This window comes from Micrasema longulum, unplaced genomic scaffold (genome assembly GCF_059751315.1).
Source record: "Micrasema longulum isolate JH-2025_06_02 unplaced genomic scaffold, ASM5975131v1 h1tg001215l, whole genome shotgun sequence".
Taxonomy (NCBI): domain Eukaryota; kingdom Metazoa; phylum Arthropoda; class Insecta; order Trichoptera; family Brachycentridae; genus Micrasema; species Micrasema longulum.
This window is the reverse complement of record NW_028278402.1, coordinates 548,839-565,600: the sequence shown is the minus strand read 5'-3', so window position 1 is coordinate 565,600 and position 16,762 is coordinate 548,839. Positions and strand designations below refer to the sequence as shown.

Sequence of the window (16,762 nt, the reverse complement as noted above, 5' to 3'; positions counted from 1 at the left end):
ATTAAGAGAGTGCCTTTAGAAATAGAACGAAGAGATAAACCATGAACTGATAAGCGTTGAATTTTTTTGCACGCAGGTACATAGGAGCGTTAGGACTATGAAGTACATTGAACAGAAGTGAAAGGGAGTGATAGTCTCTCCGCTGTCTAATTTTGAGCCATTTCAGTTGCCTCTGATAGTTAGAAATGTGGTCATATTTCCTAAGATCAAAAATATGCCCTATGGCAGTTTTATTCGGGAAAAAAAATTATAGATATATGTTTATGAACCAGTATAATGTGTTTAATTCACTGAACATAATTATATCATCAACTCAAATAGTATTTTCTAGGTAAAAATTAAAACCATGGAACTTCTGATTAGAGAAATTAAGTTTTGATACAATATATTTTACTCTCATCTCAAAAGTATCATACCCTCCTACTTCGTAATTTCATTCGTTGGAAAATTATAATTATTTTCAAAAACGTGATCAAATATAAATATTATCATTAAAATACATATATTAACATTAAAATAAAATATTAAAATAAAACAACTTTGTTTTTTACCAACATTTTTATCTACCGACCGGTTTCAAAGCTATACAAGCTTCTTGATCGAGGTATACTTAACTTTTGAATTATTTCCTATTATATCTTCTCTTTGTCTTCTAGGGATGAGAAACGTAATCCAGATAGAATCCATCTCAAATTACGCTTATCATCCTTACAAGACAAAGAGACTTGATTTATCAATTCCATACGAAGCATAAAGCATTGATATAATAAAATAGGATAGGATTCATTAGTTAAGTTTGTATATATATGTATGTTGTAAGTGTACACTTATTTACATTTTTTTTTTTTCAATGTTTTTATTACCTTGCTATTTCTTTTTCTTCTCTTCCTTCCCTATTTCCCCATCCCACTTCCTTTCACCCCTGGCGAAATGTTCGTTTTGTTTTTTTTATATTTTTGTTCCTATATGAAACCCGTAATTGGTCTTGTTATTGGTTGTTATTATTTATGTATTGTTTATAACTATATACTATATACTTTGTTGGTTTAGATAAACATATTTTGAAAATAGCTTTGAAACCGATCGGTAGAAAAAATAAAGAATATATGGTTAAAGTTGTTTTATTTATTTTATTATAATAAATAACCACAAACTTAGTGCTTCAAATATGAAATGTATAAAATATTATATTCTTAAATTTATATTCTGACTATTAATATTTTCTGTAAAATTAGTTGATATATTATTTGTACCTTAGAGGATAAAACACGCGAGTCCACTTTTCACCGTTTTGAAGTTAAAAATGCAGAAATTATCGCAATAAGCCATTTTATACTAAACTTAAATAAAACACTAAAGCCCACTTTTGTCCTCAAAATGTATTTTTTTTAAAGTTCTTAAAAAAAATTAAACTGATTCACATTATTTTCATGCTAAAAAAATCAAAAGCCCCAGATTAGCAATTTATTTGATGAAAAGATCATAAAATATTGAAATTATCTTATTTAGTTAAAAATTTATGACATTTCGAAAATCAGACAATCTCATAATCTTGTTTCTTGAACATTTCATTCAATGAATTCGGCCAAAGAAATGTCAGATTTCTGGGCCCCAAAATATATTTTTTTTTAACCAAACATTTTAAAACCATGACTCGGACTCAATTTTTAAAAATGTAAAAAATTGGTTACTGGGTTTAAGTCGAGAAAAATCGGAAAATTTACTCAAAATACATTCTTAAATAATAAATTATATAAATTAATATTGAATAACTGTAAAGTAAATTAACTAGTATGTAGTAATGTTATTGTTTATTTTTGCATAAAAATGTCTGCCTTAAAACAGGTTGTTCCTAGTTATGCAGACTGGACAAGATCCAGAGAAATCTATTACCTAAGTGTATATGTAGTAGATAAAGTGATTGTTATTTTGTTAATAAACTATGATTATTATTTTTATTATTAATGTGACAGGGTACCTACATATTTAATTTTCTATTTTAACAATTCAATTTTAATTTAAAGACGTTTATTTATTAGCAGCCCTTTTGATCACATATGGGTGAGAATAAAAAAAAACAAATAACGTGTAACGAAACCAATATTTATTGCTACTTTTGTAATTAACAATAAACTTTTTATACAAAAACATACACTTCAATAGGACCATATATAGTTTCACATAATAATAATTACCAATAGGCGAAAGCATTTTATATTGTTTCTTTTTTTATTGACATCAAACGTAGGCGATACGGCTGGCTGAACCATACACTGCAGATCCCTCTTGAGACCCTTAACCACGCTTGGCTACTTGACGCTGCTGACTATTTGTCGGACACTTATGTCAGAACTACGGGACGCGAACTTGACTTGGGACGCACAGAAGCTGGCAGCCAACAGAGATGCCGGGAAGCTCTTTGTGGGCACCATATTCTCCAACTAGGGAGCGGACAGGGAACAATGATGATGATAGTAATAATATTTCATTTTTGTTATTGTGAGGTAGAATCATTTTTGTATATTCATGTATATTTTTTACCAAAATAGCCCAGGGCGCGTTTTACAATGGAGAGTTAAAATGAATTTATTTTCGATTTTACCGACAAAGTAAAATCAAGTTTACTTTATGAAAAATTATTTTTTTCTAAACATGTTCAATTACAGATTACGGACAAAGGTACTTTTAATTTTTATACGAATATACACATTTTCGTACATAAATATCGATTTTATTTAAACCATCTCGATATGCACTGATTAAGATACCGTTTGTAATCGCGCGCCCAGGTGGCTCAAAACACAAAGTTATTACTCTTCTAAAAATGTTTGGCACTATTTGAATTCAATCATGGTCTTCCCTACAGACTTCCAAATTTACATACTAAATTTGTACTTAAAATTGTTAATTTGTATCAGTATTTTTAAACTTCGCAGAAGAGTTAGTAGGAAATAAGGGAGCGAACACCCTCCAAGCAGCGCCATGTATCAGGCAGGTAGAAGGGTTCAAACACATTAGGGAAAGGGGTGTCCCATCCTGCAACCCTTTGTACTGGAGCTTCCAGATGAAGAAAGCACTCGTTCTGGAAAGCAAAGAAAAAAAATAATGGAATCATTTTTGATTTAGGTACTAACAAAAAAATACCAAAAAAAGGCCCCTGCCCTAACAACTGCAGCACGAAAGGCTATTTTTCTTTAACGGGATACCGTTGACATAATATGTATCACATAGGACATGTGGCGTTCGCAGTGGCCGTTTTTGGCATTATTCATTTTAACATAAATCGGACAGTTCTCAGTGTTGACATTTAAACATAATGAAAATATCTGATAAATGTTATTGTGGTATTTTTAAATAATCTGTATTATATTAAAATAGTGTACAATAAAACTACGTACATCTTGTGGTTAATAATAATTGTTGTTTGAATTGATTTTCATAGAACCGCAGAAAAAAAGTCATTTATAATAATTACATTTCTTACATATTAGGTACTGCTTGTCGGCCTCGTGGTGTAGTGGTCATTGCGTTTGCCTACCATCCAAGAGGTTTCGGGTTCGATTACCGGCATGGTTGTTATGAAATATTTATTTAAAAGGGTGTTTTCACACTAGAATATTTCATAGTCCATGGACTGGTACCTGAAGCGTAGGACTGATCATCTTACCTTCATAAAACAAAAATTATCAAAATGCGATGTGATTGGTGTACCAATGCAGTGCCCTATGCACCAATAGGTGCGGAAAGGTAATGACTATGACGACTTATATGTAGGTACAATTTTTTTTTATTTTTTTGTAGATTACCTATAAAATAAATCACAGCTCGCACTGGTAGGTACGTTATGTGAACACATGCGAATATGTGACCTTGGGTTTTATTCTCCGGATCGGCAAGGTTTTCAATGATTCCTGTACACTCAGAATCTTGTACAACTCGTTGGTTCGGACAAGGCTTGAGAGTGCCTCGGTGATATCCGCACGAGGCGAGATATTCTCTCATGTTGGAGATGATTTAGAAAACAAGCCTGTAGTATCTCGACATGAGTATGTTAGTTATTCGTGGCTCTATCTCACTGCATTTCTCCTTTTTTGTTCTTTTTTTTTATCCTGGGCATGCTTGGGACCAACAGTTTGCAAATTAGAAGGGGTGGGATCACACTGATCCATTTCTTCAGACCGATGAGAAGTTTTATCGAGAACTCAGCCATTTTGGAGAATATACACTTTTTATGTTCTTGGTGGTTATCTCCGACAGCGTCAGCACCGACTGTTTTCCCTCCCGGCTTCCAGAACCAACCTGCCTCTGGTTATGCCGATTGAAAGAGCAGTCAGGCAACTGAACACTATCACTTTGGAGATCGACATCTTTCACATCAGCGAAACTATGTTTAAGACGCAAATACTCTTGCTTTTGGAGAGCGTTATACCTTTAATGTCAAACCATCACTCGAGAGTTCCTGGTTTGATATTTTGTCCTAATATAACGCCTTAAATATTCTGTTATATGTAATGTTATGTCAACTAAATTAATTTGAATTACAATTAAATGTGTCGAAAATTAAAACAGTTTTAGGGTAAAAATTTAAGTGCCATGTGAATCTTCTTAGGATTTTAACTTAGGACATTGTTTATTTTTCCATACATATGTTTACATAGAATTTTCATTGCGAAAATACACTTTCAAAAATACATCTTAAAATTTAGTTATACCGTAATTTGGAAAAAATGCCTACAAAGACTTCATCGTCTGAGCATTAAACGCAGTAGGCAAACGCGCCCACCACTAAACCAATAGGTGAAATTTTCTCTACACAATTTCCTTTGTCGGGATTTTCACGTGATAATAGCCATCGAGTCGAATACATTCCTCCAGGCTACTGGTTCTGTTTTACACACAATGTCGTATTTTTTATCCGCCGGGACACAAATTAAGGTTTGCATTTAGGTAACGCAACATTTTAAAATCGTTTAATTTCACAGAAATAGCAAATAATTTACTTATATTTTATCTCCCTGGTGCGTACAAATTTCAAATTTCAACTTCCTTTGTAAGTTTCCGTTTTAATCGGTTCACATTCTGGTACTCAAATTTCAAATTAATTTCACTTTCTACAAAATATTTATTTATTTTTATTATTGCGCACACATTAGTCATAATGCATAGAATTATTACAAAAAAAAACATAAACCTATAACAGCGCTAACTACCTAGGTACATAACGCAATATAAAATACAAATTTCTAAATATGACCACAAGATGTAATGGTGAATTTGTACGACGTGTTGGTTTTGTGAGTTTGAAGTGTGGTGGGTCGAGTGTGGTATATAGAGTTATGTGTGTGAAATGTGGTGTATATGTTATGAATAGGTTCAGTATTTTTTTCAAAAAGGCTAAGTATTGTTAGTGTCAATAAGACTTCACTTCCATTAGTAGCAAAAAATTCCTCTGTTAAAGATGGCGTCCGTTTACTCCGAACTGAAGTTTCAATCGGACATGATAAAATATATTTAAATGATTATTTTGATGCTTGGCGTCAGGGAGGGTTACCTTTTTTTCTTCAATCCGTCATTGCTTAAAATCATCTTGGGTTATCCCTGATCATTGGACTACGCAATTTTATTAGGTCATGGTAAATTTGATGAAAAATTACTTGTTTTTAATATTGTAAATTCCCCTTCGTGCTGCTGCGAATATCCTAATCAATCTTCTGAACACCCTCTCTTGCTGATTAACAAATGGAAATTGTCGCTAATATCCGTGGCCCTGTTATAGGTCCTGTTAGATATACAGATCTGGCGGCTTCTAAAAAGAGTTTCAAGCCGTTTAAAAAGTTTTTTAAACATCTTGGCGAATTGATTATGTTCCATCAATTCAATCCCAGTCAGTGAAGAATTCACTTCACACTTTTTACAAAGAACTCCTTCGGGCAGTTTTTCTCGTTCGGCAACGAGCAATTTTTCCGTGTATGTGGGCATTATCAAGGAGACTTATGTCCTCAGATCCGGTGTGCGTTATGTGGTTGGCACCCTATTTAGCGAAGATCTACAGACGAAAACTAGACGATTCGTTTTTCGTAACTCGTCACACAAAACAAATATATTTTTAAGAATGGATTAGTTACTTTATTAAAAATAATTTCTTACCTGAATAGTAGCTGCTATTTCTGCGCCAAATCCACATGTTACTGGAGCTTCGTGCGCTACCAGAACTCGTCCAGTTTTTTTTACGGACTAGAACATTAAATCAGATACAATTTTAGATATTAATGATAGTCGGAATAGAATTGTCACCCAAAATCTGTAGTATTCTCTGAAATGTTTACATGGTGAATGCCATTCAAATGAAGACTTGGATTCTCCAAGAGTAAGAGCACCTGAAGGGTTTTTGAAAAAAATTATAAACAAATATCGCAAAAGGCTCGTTACAAAGAAAACAGTCAATTTGATTAACATGATCATCCAACAATAGTTGTTAGGACTTAAAGTGGATAAAATAGTGTGTATGTATTTTAATGTCATGAAATGTAAGTATTTATTTATTTATATTTGGATAATTTATATAGCGCATTTTTTGTGAAAATCACCTCAAGGGCGCTGTACAATAAATAAATATCCCACTACGTCTTGCAGCTACAGGGCGCATGGACGGTTGGGATTCTTGTTCCTCGTCTCCAATTATGATATACAGGAGCTAGATTACAGCACGTCTTGCAGCTACAGAGCGCATAGACGATAAGAAATCTAGCCTCCTTTTTTATTTGACAATAAAGTTTAGAGATTTAGTGATATTTAAAAATATATTTTTTTATAAAAATAGAAGTTAGATTGCAACAAGTCTTGCAGCTACTGAGCGCATGGATGGTTGGAATTCTAGACCTCATTTACTAAATTAGGATATTTGATAGTCCTAATTTATATAACATATACGTATTGAAGCTAGATTACTAATCGTCTTGCAGCAAACAATGCAGTAAACAATTGTATTTAACCACTTACCGACTTTTCTGTATCTACCGATTTCTAAACATACCCGTCTCTTCATCAGGATAAAAGTCATACTAACATGCAATCATTCTTTACACTTTTGGCATAGTAATTGCACAAAAATATAAAAACAACACATAATTTTAATAGCTAAAACTAACGTGCGCTGGTTTAAAAAAAATTGTTGAAGCATTCATTGAAAAAATGAATAGAGAAGGAATGGAGGACAATGATTTTACTATGTATGCGATGACCATTACAATGGCAGTTGGTATAATACATTAGTGTTAGCTACTAAAATCATGTGTCAAATAAGCACGTGGGTTTTAAATTTTTGTTCAACTACTATTAAGAAGGTGTATCGCGGGGTTTGCATGCTAATGTAATTGTGTCCTGACGAAGAGACGGGTACGTCTCAAAACCGGTAGACACAGAAAAGCCAGTAATTGGTTATGTACAATTATTTACTCACATTTACTAAAAATTTTGAGCACAAAGTTAAAGCTTTATATATTAGTAATGTTTTTATGTTATTCTGGCAACTTACATTACATACTGTTTCAACGTCCCAGGGCAAAATGGTGACCAGATCAATGACCTCGCAGCTTACTCCTAGCTGTTCGGCAGCCAAGTCAGCGGCTTGTTGCAGCACTTGGACCTGAGTACCCCATCCAATCATCGTCACCCCGTTCCCTATAACCCATTTTTTTTCTATATATAACGTTATATATAGTTATGTATTTATTTAAATTTATATGTTTTTTTACAATATACACAAAAGGTAAAACAGAGTATACAACAAATAAAGGATAATTAAATAGCAATGAAATACATATCAACAGTAAAAATAATAAACATAAAATCCCACAAAGGCATGGCCTGTTCGAGGGTATACAAGAAAAGTTTATGAATTTTTGCTCCTATAATAAGTAGACAGGTATAATATTTTGTATTATTAAAAAAGAGAAAAGACGTACTTATTTATTTTATAGTAATTAAAAAAGGAAATAAAAAATACAAAAAAACGTAAAAATATTCTTTATTACTAAAGGACAACCAAAAAAATAATAGAAAAAAAGAGTCAATAACTCTCTCTATCTTTAGTTTGAATCCAGGATAGTGCGTGTTTTTTAAAAAAGGAAACATGTTGATAGTTTGGGATCAATGAAATATTATCAGTGAAAAAATAATAAAAAAAGTTTGGGCCTATAAAATATGCATGTCTCTGTGCTAGCCTCGTTTTACAATGTGGTATTTCTAACACACGATTCCTTCTTTGACTTGATCTATTTGAATTACTTGTAAATACATTTTGGTTCTTAAATATATATTTTAAACATTGAAAACAATATATTTGTCTTAAATCTAAAAGCTTAGCTTCTTGGAACAATTGGAATGAGAAAAGTTGTTCATAATATGTGTATTTTATTTATGAATTATTGTTCAACGCATATGTTGTAACTCGCAACCCTAAGAGGTTTTGGGGTGGCTGAGAATTTTAGAGTCAAACCTTTTTCATACAAACGTATTCTCGTATTTTTTCGCTGGATTGTAGCAATCGAGCAGTGATTATTTTACAAACTGGATATTTATCATTGGTGTGTCTCCATAGTATTACTTTTTTGATATTTTTTTTCTTTATGAGAGCTTGGACCATCCAAAAACTCAAAACAGCGCCCGATTTTATTTGCCATCTTTGGGCGTACGGTATTCACACATGATAAATAATTTTAAAAAATGAATAAGTACCCACACAGATAATTTAAGTTTGACACTCTTTCTTTTAAAAAAACAGTTCAGTTTTGGGGTGCGGAAAACGGGACGACGAAACGTCGATTTTGTTGATTTTAGTAAAGCATAATCAGTCCGACGTGCAGTTATCTTCTTCGCACTGCATCGGGGAAATATTTGCGAGAGAGTGAAAGAAAAACAATATTCAAATACCAATTAATCAAAATTGTCTGGCACCGCCGTATCCTTTTAATATTGACAATTTTAACTGCACATTGAAATTATACAGCAGACTTATTCTGTCGCAATTTCGTTTCGTGCGTGTGTTAGTTCATTCGTCACATATCCATCTCACTCTAATGCATCAAAATTTAATTTCGCTCTCGTTCCCTCTCGTGCGATACGAATGAATTTACGAAATGAATTAGTTACAGAATGAGGCAACTGAAAATTTCTTCTTGGAGTCGAAATTTGGGAGAGTTGCTGAATGCACTTACCATATTTATATTATTATTGTTATGCATGATGAACAAAAATATATATAATAAGGAAAATCAAGCCTTGTCTACAAACATTTGGAAATACTCAAAATGTTGACGTTTTTGCATTTGAAAATCTATGTTTTTTAATATATAAAATATGAATGACGACGTTTTTTCAGTGAAATAAAATAAATAATTTTAAAAAAAATTGCAAATTAAAGTAAGAATTGCAAATAATCGTCATCCAAAAAACAGTCAAATAATATATTTAATTAGTGTGAAATTTCCATTTGTTTATTTTGAGGATTAGAAAAAATTGTTTCTTTTCTTGGGGGATGAAAAAAATGTTTGAATGAGGAAGATCAGAGGTTTTTATATTTTTATTTGTTAATAGACTTTCCGGAAACCGGTAATCTATAACAACACTCCATCGTTTGGTTGATTCGAAAGAACTTGAGACGTAGTTAATTTTTAATTTTTTTTTCATAAATTTTCTAGAAATTTCGAAGTACAATTAAATGTTTTAATTTTTTCCGCGCGAAAGAAAACTTTTTTTTTATACTATTTCCCGTAGCACTGCACTTTCTTATTGTTGCTTTAAATCTAGAATTTTTTACTATGTACAACCTAATTCAATTGAAAAACAACATTTTAAGCACGAGTCCCGACGCGCGACAGTTATTGTCGTTCAAATTTCGCATGTCTTGGTGACTTAAGACAAACGGCATGTTTCTCTCAATTTCCTGGTTTGTTTACCTTCTCTTACGATGTCAGCTTTACTCAGGGGTAGGGTGTAGTCTCCCGAGGGAACATCCTCCACAGCTCCACGATACAGGATCTTGGGCTCCATGAAAATACACGGATTAGGGTCCCTAATGCAAGAGAGCAGCAGGCCTTTGGCCTTAGTGGGACCTCGCGGCACCACAATCTACAAACCAACAAAAGATATTTATATAATATGTCCTTTTTAAAAGTATTGCTAAATGAACTTCAGCCTCTTATCGCGAATTATTTATTTTACAACTTGCTGGAGGATGTGATCCTATAAAATGCTGCGAACGCCCAGTTACATTTCACCGGCAACACTGTCTAGTCCAATTTGTAAGCGCTCACGTCGAAAACCCTGGGCAATGGAATTGCACTCATAACGGTGCGATCACAGCAGATAACGAGAGGATGAATGGCGAGCAGTACAAACCAGCCAAGGAAAGATAAGCCCGGCAGAAAAATCAGAGAAGGCAATGAGAAACCACTCTGGTCATATTTTCCGATAAGGCAGCGAAAGAAAAAAATTGATTCGCAAATGTAAAATATCCTAAGAATTTTTCTGATGCGAGAATTTTAAATAAAATATCTAAAAGATCATCATTATACTCCTGGTTGCCCCCTATGGTGCATAAGGCACTACATTCGGCGGCCTCCGTGGTGTAGTGGTCAAGACGCTTGACTCACGCACGGAAGGTTCCGGGTTCGATTCCCGGTGAGAACACAAAAATTAAAAATGTGATTTTTCTCAAGCCTGGGTGCTCTGTGATGTAATTCACCACTGTAATTAGGCCTCCTGGCCTGTTGTGGTGCAAAAAAAAAAAATGTAAAAATGTTAAAAAATGTAAAAATTACTTCACTAATGCAGCGTTTATCGATCATCAGTTATATGAAATGAAGGTAAGGTGATCAGCCTAATGCTTCAGGTGCTAGTACAGAAACCTAAAATATTGCAGTGTAAAACTATCCTGTTTATCAATGTTTAATGTATACCTTCCCAGGAATCGAACCAAAGACCTCAAGCATGATAGGCGAACGCGCCAACCACTACACTACGAGGCGGATTTATCTCCACTCGATTTCATGATGTCAGATCTATGCCTAAAATCTAAAGTTACCTTGAGGCCAGGTGTGTGAGCGAAATATGCTTCTGGACTCTGCGAGTGGTACACTGCACCATGACCCACGGCCCCACTGGGGCAGCGCACTGTCAGCCCCCCGCATTCCCATTCGCCCCCACTTCGGTATCGGTATTTAGCTGCTTCATTCACCAACTGCAAATATAAGGAATTAGTTACAGACCTTAAGAAGGAGGAAGAACTAACCGTGACAGAAGTTTCACACTATCTAAGGAAGACAGAACAACTTTTTGAAGTTCCAGAATCTCAGATGGAGGCAGGATCAACAAGAGTTTTCCAAAAGCTTCCCGCTGACTTGGAGTGGAGTCGTGCGGCGGCAATGTATGCAGTCGTAGTGATAAACCCTCGAAGGCGGATATTGAACGTACATAATAAAACTGAGTTAACTACGGACGAATGGTAGAGAAGTTGGGACTTCTCATACAAAAAGTAGACAGACTTATTCCCTCTAGCCTGACGTGAATACAAACATTCAAAACAGGCATCGACATCTGAATCAGTATTTAGTTCAAATGACTTTTAGGCACGGAGAATTTGAAGTAAACTCCATTATTTTGCTATTGTACGGAATCCAAGTTGCACTTGCGTTACGTCAAACCAAATGACCGAACATGTGCTTATGGCCCTGTCCCTTTCTGAATGGGGAAAAGGAAGCAATGTTAGACTGCCTGATAGATATTGCCAGACCAATCTGGAATCCTGATTTGATTAAGAATAGTATAAATTACGGATCATTAACTCGGTCGTTTACTCTTGGGTTGAGAAGTGGGAAACTCTCGGGGGTGCTTCATTAGTTGGAACCGATGTTTGCGGAACTCTAGGCTTGTTTAATCATATTTTGTGAGAGGAGCCTAACGTTTCTGGGTATGAACTGAACTTATATTTTTGTACTGTCCTTTCTCATCTGTTGGCTATATAATTAAAAATAATTGTAAGCAGGTAGTTTATAATTTTTAAATATGCGGTGTTAATTGCATGATTATGGAATTAATCTTTTAGTGACTTGCATGAAGGGCGTTGTTAGATTTAAATAATCTTAAAATAAATAATGGTAATGAATTTTTGTAACCTATCCAAGCAAAAAAATTGTTTTTGTTACTGTTTGCGTAATTGAAATTTAGCCATGGGGAAAAATGATAATATCCGACGCAATCCCTTCATATTCTTTTCTAACTCACACTGAAAAGGGCAATGAAAACAGTTGAGTAAAATGTAAGTAGAACCGCGGTTTATGAAATTGGAATTAAAAACAAATAAAGCAATTTGATATTTGACCAAGAAACATATTTTTTAGTATGAGCGAAACCTATAGGAACCCTTGCTTTTTAAAACGGTTTTCAGGTATTTGTAAGAAGTGTATTCGCTGTATCGATGCAATACTGCATTCCACGGTAGAGAAAAAAGTTGTGGCAGTCTGTACTTGAATACTTTTAACTAAAATGTTCCGAAGCAAAATCATCCCAGGGTGTGCTTTTCATTTAAAGAGCAACGTGCAATCGATTGAAGAACAACTCTGCTCTGCGTCAGTAAACAGTTTGCGTACTAACGCAGAACTGTTAAAATGACTTGTCGTAAGTTTCTATTTGGTACACAAACCGGCTCGCTAATGAGTACCCAACTTAGCATGCCGCGTCACCTGGTCACCTGGTCGAATGCTGGGAAGATGTAATCAGCAAACTGTATCTCCGCTATGGCAGTTCCTCCGGCGGCGGCGAGCCCTATTCCGAACCCTGCAATTCCTTGTTCACTTAGCGGAGTATTAAACACACGCTCTGGACCAAATTTTTCCTGAAACATTACATTTGTATTTATAACCATAGTTATTAGTATTTCGTTGCATTTATCTCATGAAAGAAAGAGGTCATTGGTTACTTGCAGTCCTCCGGTACAGCGAAAAACTCCCCCAAAGCCAACATCTTCCCCGAAAATGACAGCGCGAGAGTCTTTTTCCAAAGCCGTCCCAAGTGCACTGTTAATAGCTTGCATCATATTCATCTTACTGGTGTCTCCTAAAGATTAATCATTAGTTACAATAGCTGCATTGGACGGAATATAAGAAAATGAACATTAAATAGGCAACAAAACGTTTGACCAAGATTGTTTTCCAAAAGAAGCTGTCCTATAGAAGATAAAGGAAAAGCTAAATATACCGCATGGAAGAGAAATGGAGCAGAATATAATAGAAACAAATCTGAAGGAGGGTGGTTAGAGACTGGAGCCAACGAAAAGCCCACCCGGAGGAGACTGAAACCTAACATTAAATAAAACGTGAAGGAGGAAAAAAAATCTCCCAACAAATATTTAAGATTAAACATATAGAGCTCAGAATATACCTTCAAAATGAGTGGCGCTAAAACTCTTAAATCTCTTAAACTCGTAAATGATTTGAATTGATTTACTTAAATTGAACCTCATGCAAAACAATGACATGTGCTAAAAATATTGTAAATAGGACTTATTATTGTTTTTGTCGTACCTATACAATCTATACATTGAGGGAATGAATTTTTCAAACAAGTCTTTAAAAAAATAATCTTATTTTTTCCAAACAAATTAATTAATTACATTACAAAAACATTGATGTATATTTTGTTCACCTCGTGGTCAAATAGTCAACACGTTTGCCTACCATTTAAGAGGTCTCGGGTTTGATTCGAGACATAGACAAACGTTATTAAGGCTTTCAGGAGGCATCCGCAGTATATGGCGCTGCCAACTGTATCTTCTCCACTTGATTACAGTTGTCACAGATTTCGATCAAGATTTGATAAACAATATTATCTATTATGATCTAACCTGCATAACACCTATTCTCCTCTACGGATGCGAATCGTGGCATCTCACTAGGACCTAAAACAGCTAAATACTGAGTTTTGAGAATAGGTGTCCCTGAAGGATCTTGGGTGTGCACTGGTTTGACTTTGTGAGGAATGAAGTAATAATAGAACGGACGCAGCAACTCCGGTGACAACTGTCACCAAACGGAGGTGATACAGTTGGCTGGGCCATATACTGCGGATGCCTCCTGAGAACCACAACCACGCTTGCCAACTTTACAAGACATCAGGTTCTCGTCGGCGTTTTCCTGGACGTCCTCTGCTGACTCGCTGACTGTTCGACGACAGTGGTAATGCATTAAAGATGTTAGGATTTGTTCTGCGTACTGCCAGCGTTTTCGAAAATACCCGCATACTGAGAATTCTTTACAACTCCTTGGTGCGAAGTAGACTCGAGAGTGGCTCGATGATTTGGGGTCCACATGAACTGAAGTACTCTCTTATGATAGAGAAAATCCAAAAGAAGTTTCTGAGATATCTCTACACGAGAGAGTGCGGGTATTATCCTTGGCTCTACTCGACCGAGTTTACTCCAGGGTATGCTTGGCTACAACAGTTTAGAGACTAGAAGGAATGTGTATTTGACTACACATTTTTATCGATTGTTGCGCGGTACGATCGATAATTTTGAAATTATGATGAGCATTAGTTTGTATGTTCCTGGTAATTACCTAAGACAGCGTCAGCATAGATTGTTTCATATTCCGATATACATGACCAACCTGCCTATGGTTATGCTTGTTGGAAGGACTATCGCTATGCTGAACAACATCGCTTTGGATATTGATCTGTTCCATGTATCCGAAGGGGTTTTCCGGAGCAAGATTCTCCTACTACTTTGACATGAGTCTCTTTCATGTATTTTTTTTTCTTTTTTATAATATGTACGTATTGAATATATGTTTATAATGTTAAGTTATATTTCAAATAAATTTATTGAATTGAATATAATGTAAGAACTACGGGACGCGAACCTGACATAGGAAGACGCACACAAAGATGCATGGAGGCTCTTTGTGGACACCATGAGCTGACGTGGAATGGTTATGATCTAGCCGGGAATCTGACCCTAAACTCCCGTGCTCGAAGTAAGCCAATACGCCACAGCGGAGGCCGCATATTTGGATCTCAAAGTAAAAACTGACAGTCACGATGTTTTAACACTTCGATGTGGGTAAGTGTATTTTTAATATTATTTTTACCCGCCCTAATATTAGTTTACGTACCGTAACTAGGATCACACGTTTCTGGGCGGTAAGTAAAATGCGCCATAAACCTGGCGACATTTTGAACTTGAGTTTTGATCACATTCTGCCGTAATATATTCTGTACCTTACACAAAACTGTCGACATGTTGTTTTCGACTTTCCGCTCACTTCACACTGTTGACTTGACTGTTGGTCAAGTACGTACTACGAATAGTCTACTGGAGCTGATAAGGTGATAAGGTTCACTTACATAAATATTAAGTATCCATATTTTAATAACCCTTTCCACTCGAGACTGTAGTACCAGCAATTACATATTTATTTATTTCAACACTTTATATATATATATATTTATTTATTTTTTAATTTCAATTCAATTTATTTCAATTTCAATTTATTTATTTTAAAAACGTTTATGTACATTACAAAATAATTCAATGCATACATAACAGTACACCCGTTTAGTTTTATGATGTCAGTAATTATGTATGTATTCTTATGTTCATTATTATATTATTATATTTTTGTACCTTTTACATTATTTTTACATAACTTTTTTCTTTTCTTATTCTTTAAGTTTATCTTGTTTCTATTAACTTTATTTTTATAACTGTAAATAAGTATATATATTTTTATTTTATTTGCAAGTTTCTAAGTGCCTAACAATTGTTGATTGCTTTTATTTTGATAATGATAATGTACTTAATTGATATCTTACAAACTGTGGAAAAATTTTATTGACTGTTTTCACAATTTTCGTTCATATGTATTCTCATTTTTTTATACAATATATGTAAAAACTGTTGTTTTTTTCCCAAATAAAAATAAATAAATAACACGAAAAAATTAATACTAAAATTTAAATATACAAAAATGGTAAAATAAAAATACCCAGCAATTATATAAAAAATGCTATCTTCTATGAACTTTATTTTACTAATATGAAAGATGTCAATATCCGAAGAGATACGGTTGAGTAAAGACATTGCTCTTCCTACTGGCATTACCATCGGCAGGTTGGTTCTGCAAGCAGGAAGATAAAACAGCTTAAGCTGTCTATGTCTAATGTAGTCATTAGGAACATAAAGAAAAATACTTTCCTTTACACCTATGTTGATCGTAATACCACGGATCAATCGGAAAAACACATAAGCAAGTATGCATTCCTTCTTTTTTCCAAACTATTGTAGCCAAGCATTCCCAGTATGAAGTCAGACGGGTACAACCACGGATAATATCCAGTTCACATACATATGCATAAAGGCGGGCATATTGTCTTAAAGCAATTTCTTCCTACCTACCCAAACCGTTCAAGTAACCGAAAAAGTAAAGAGGGAGGAAAAACTCAAATATTCAGGAAGTGACATTTCTTACGTGATTTAAATGTAAATAAAGAAGGGGAGACTATAACCGGGTTATAGTTCCGTGGTAGTTTTGCGGACTCACGGGTCACGGGCCCCAAGTTCAAATCCCACTCTACAACAACTCGATTTTCAGTTTTCCAGCACAAGTTATTTACGACTTTAAAGAAATGGTCTGAAAATTACAATATTTAAGTAAATAATAAGAAATCAAGTATTTCTGTTTACTGAAAAAATATTTTAAAATGAGTA

The 16,762-nt window shown here is 34.4% G+C and overlaps 2 protein-coding genes across 2 annotated transcripts in view; one reads left to right on the top strand and one right to left on the bottom strand.

Moving 5' to 3' along the window:
• Positions 1–2,087: 2,087 nt before the first annotated feature.
• On the bottom strand, positions 2,088–15,325 carry BckdhB (Branched chain keto acid dehydrogenase E1 subunit beta). Its single transcript, XM_088234204.1, has 8 exons — positions 15,168–15,325; positions 12,977–13,113; positions 12,749–12,892; positions 11,084–11,239; positions 9,957–10,128; positions 7,535–7,680; positions 6,148–6,234; positions 2,088–3,082 (listed from the first exon to the last, which is right to left on the bottom strand). The coding sequence occupies exons 1-8, from the start codon at positions 15,292–15,294 to the stop codon at positions 2,942–2,944; spliced, it is 1,110 nt and encodes a 369-aa protein (XP_088090330.1). The 5' UTR covers positions 15,295–15,325; the 3' UTR covers positions 2,088–2,941.
• Positions 13,131–16,762, top strand: part of LOC148276469 (aromatic-L-amino-acid decarboxylase-like) — a 28,147-nt gene continuing 24,515 nt past the window's right edge. The window contains exon 1 of the mRNA XM_088234201.1: positions 13,131–15,115. The gene's annotated coding sequence lies outside the window, so the exon portion shown is untranslated. The remainder of the gene's footprint in view (positions 15,116–16,762) is intronic.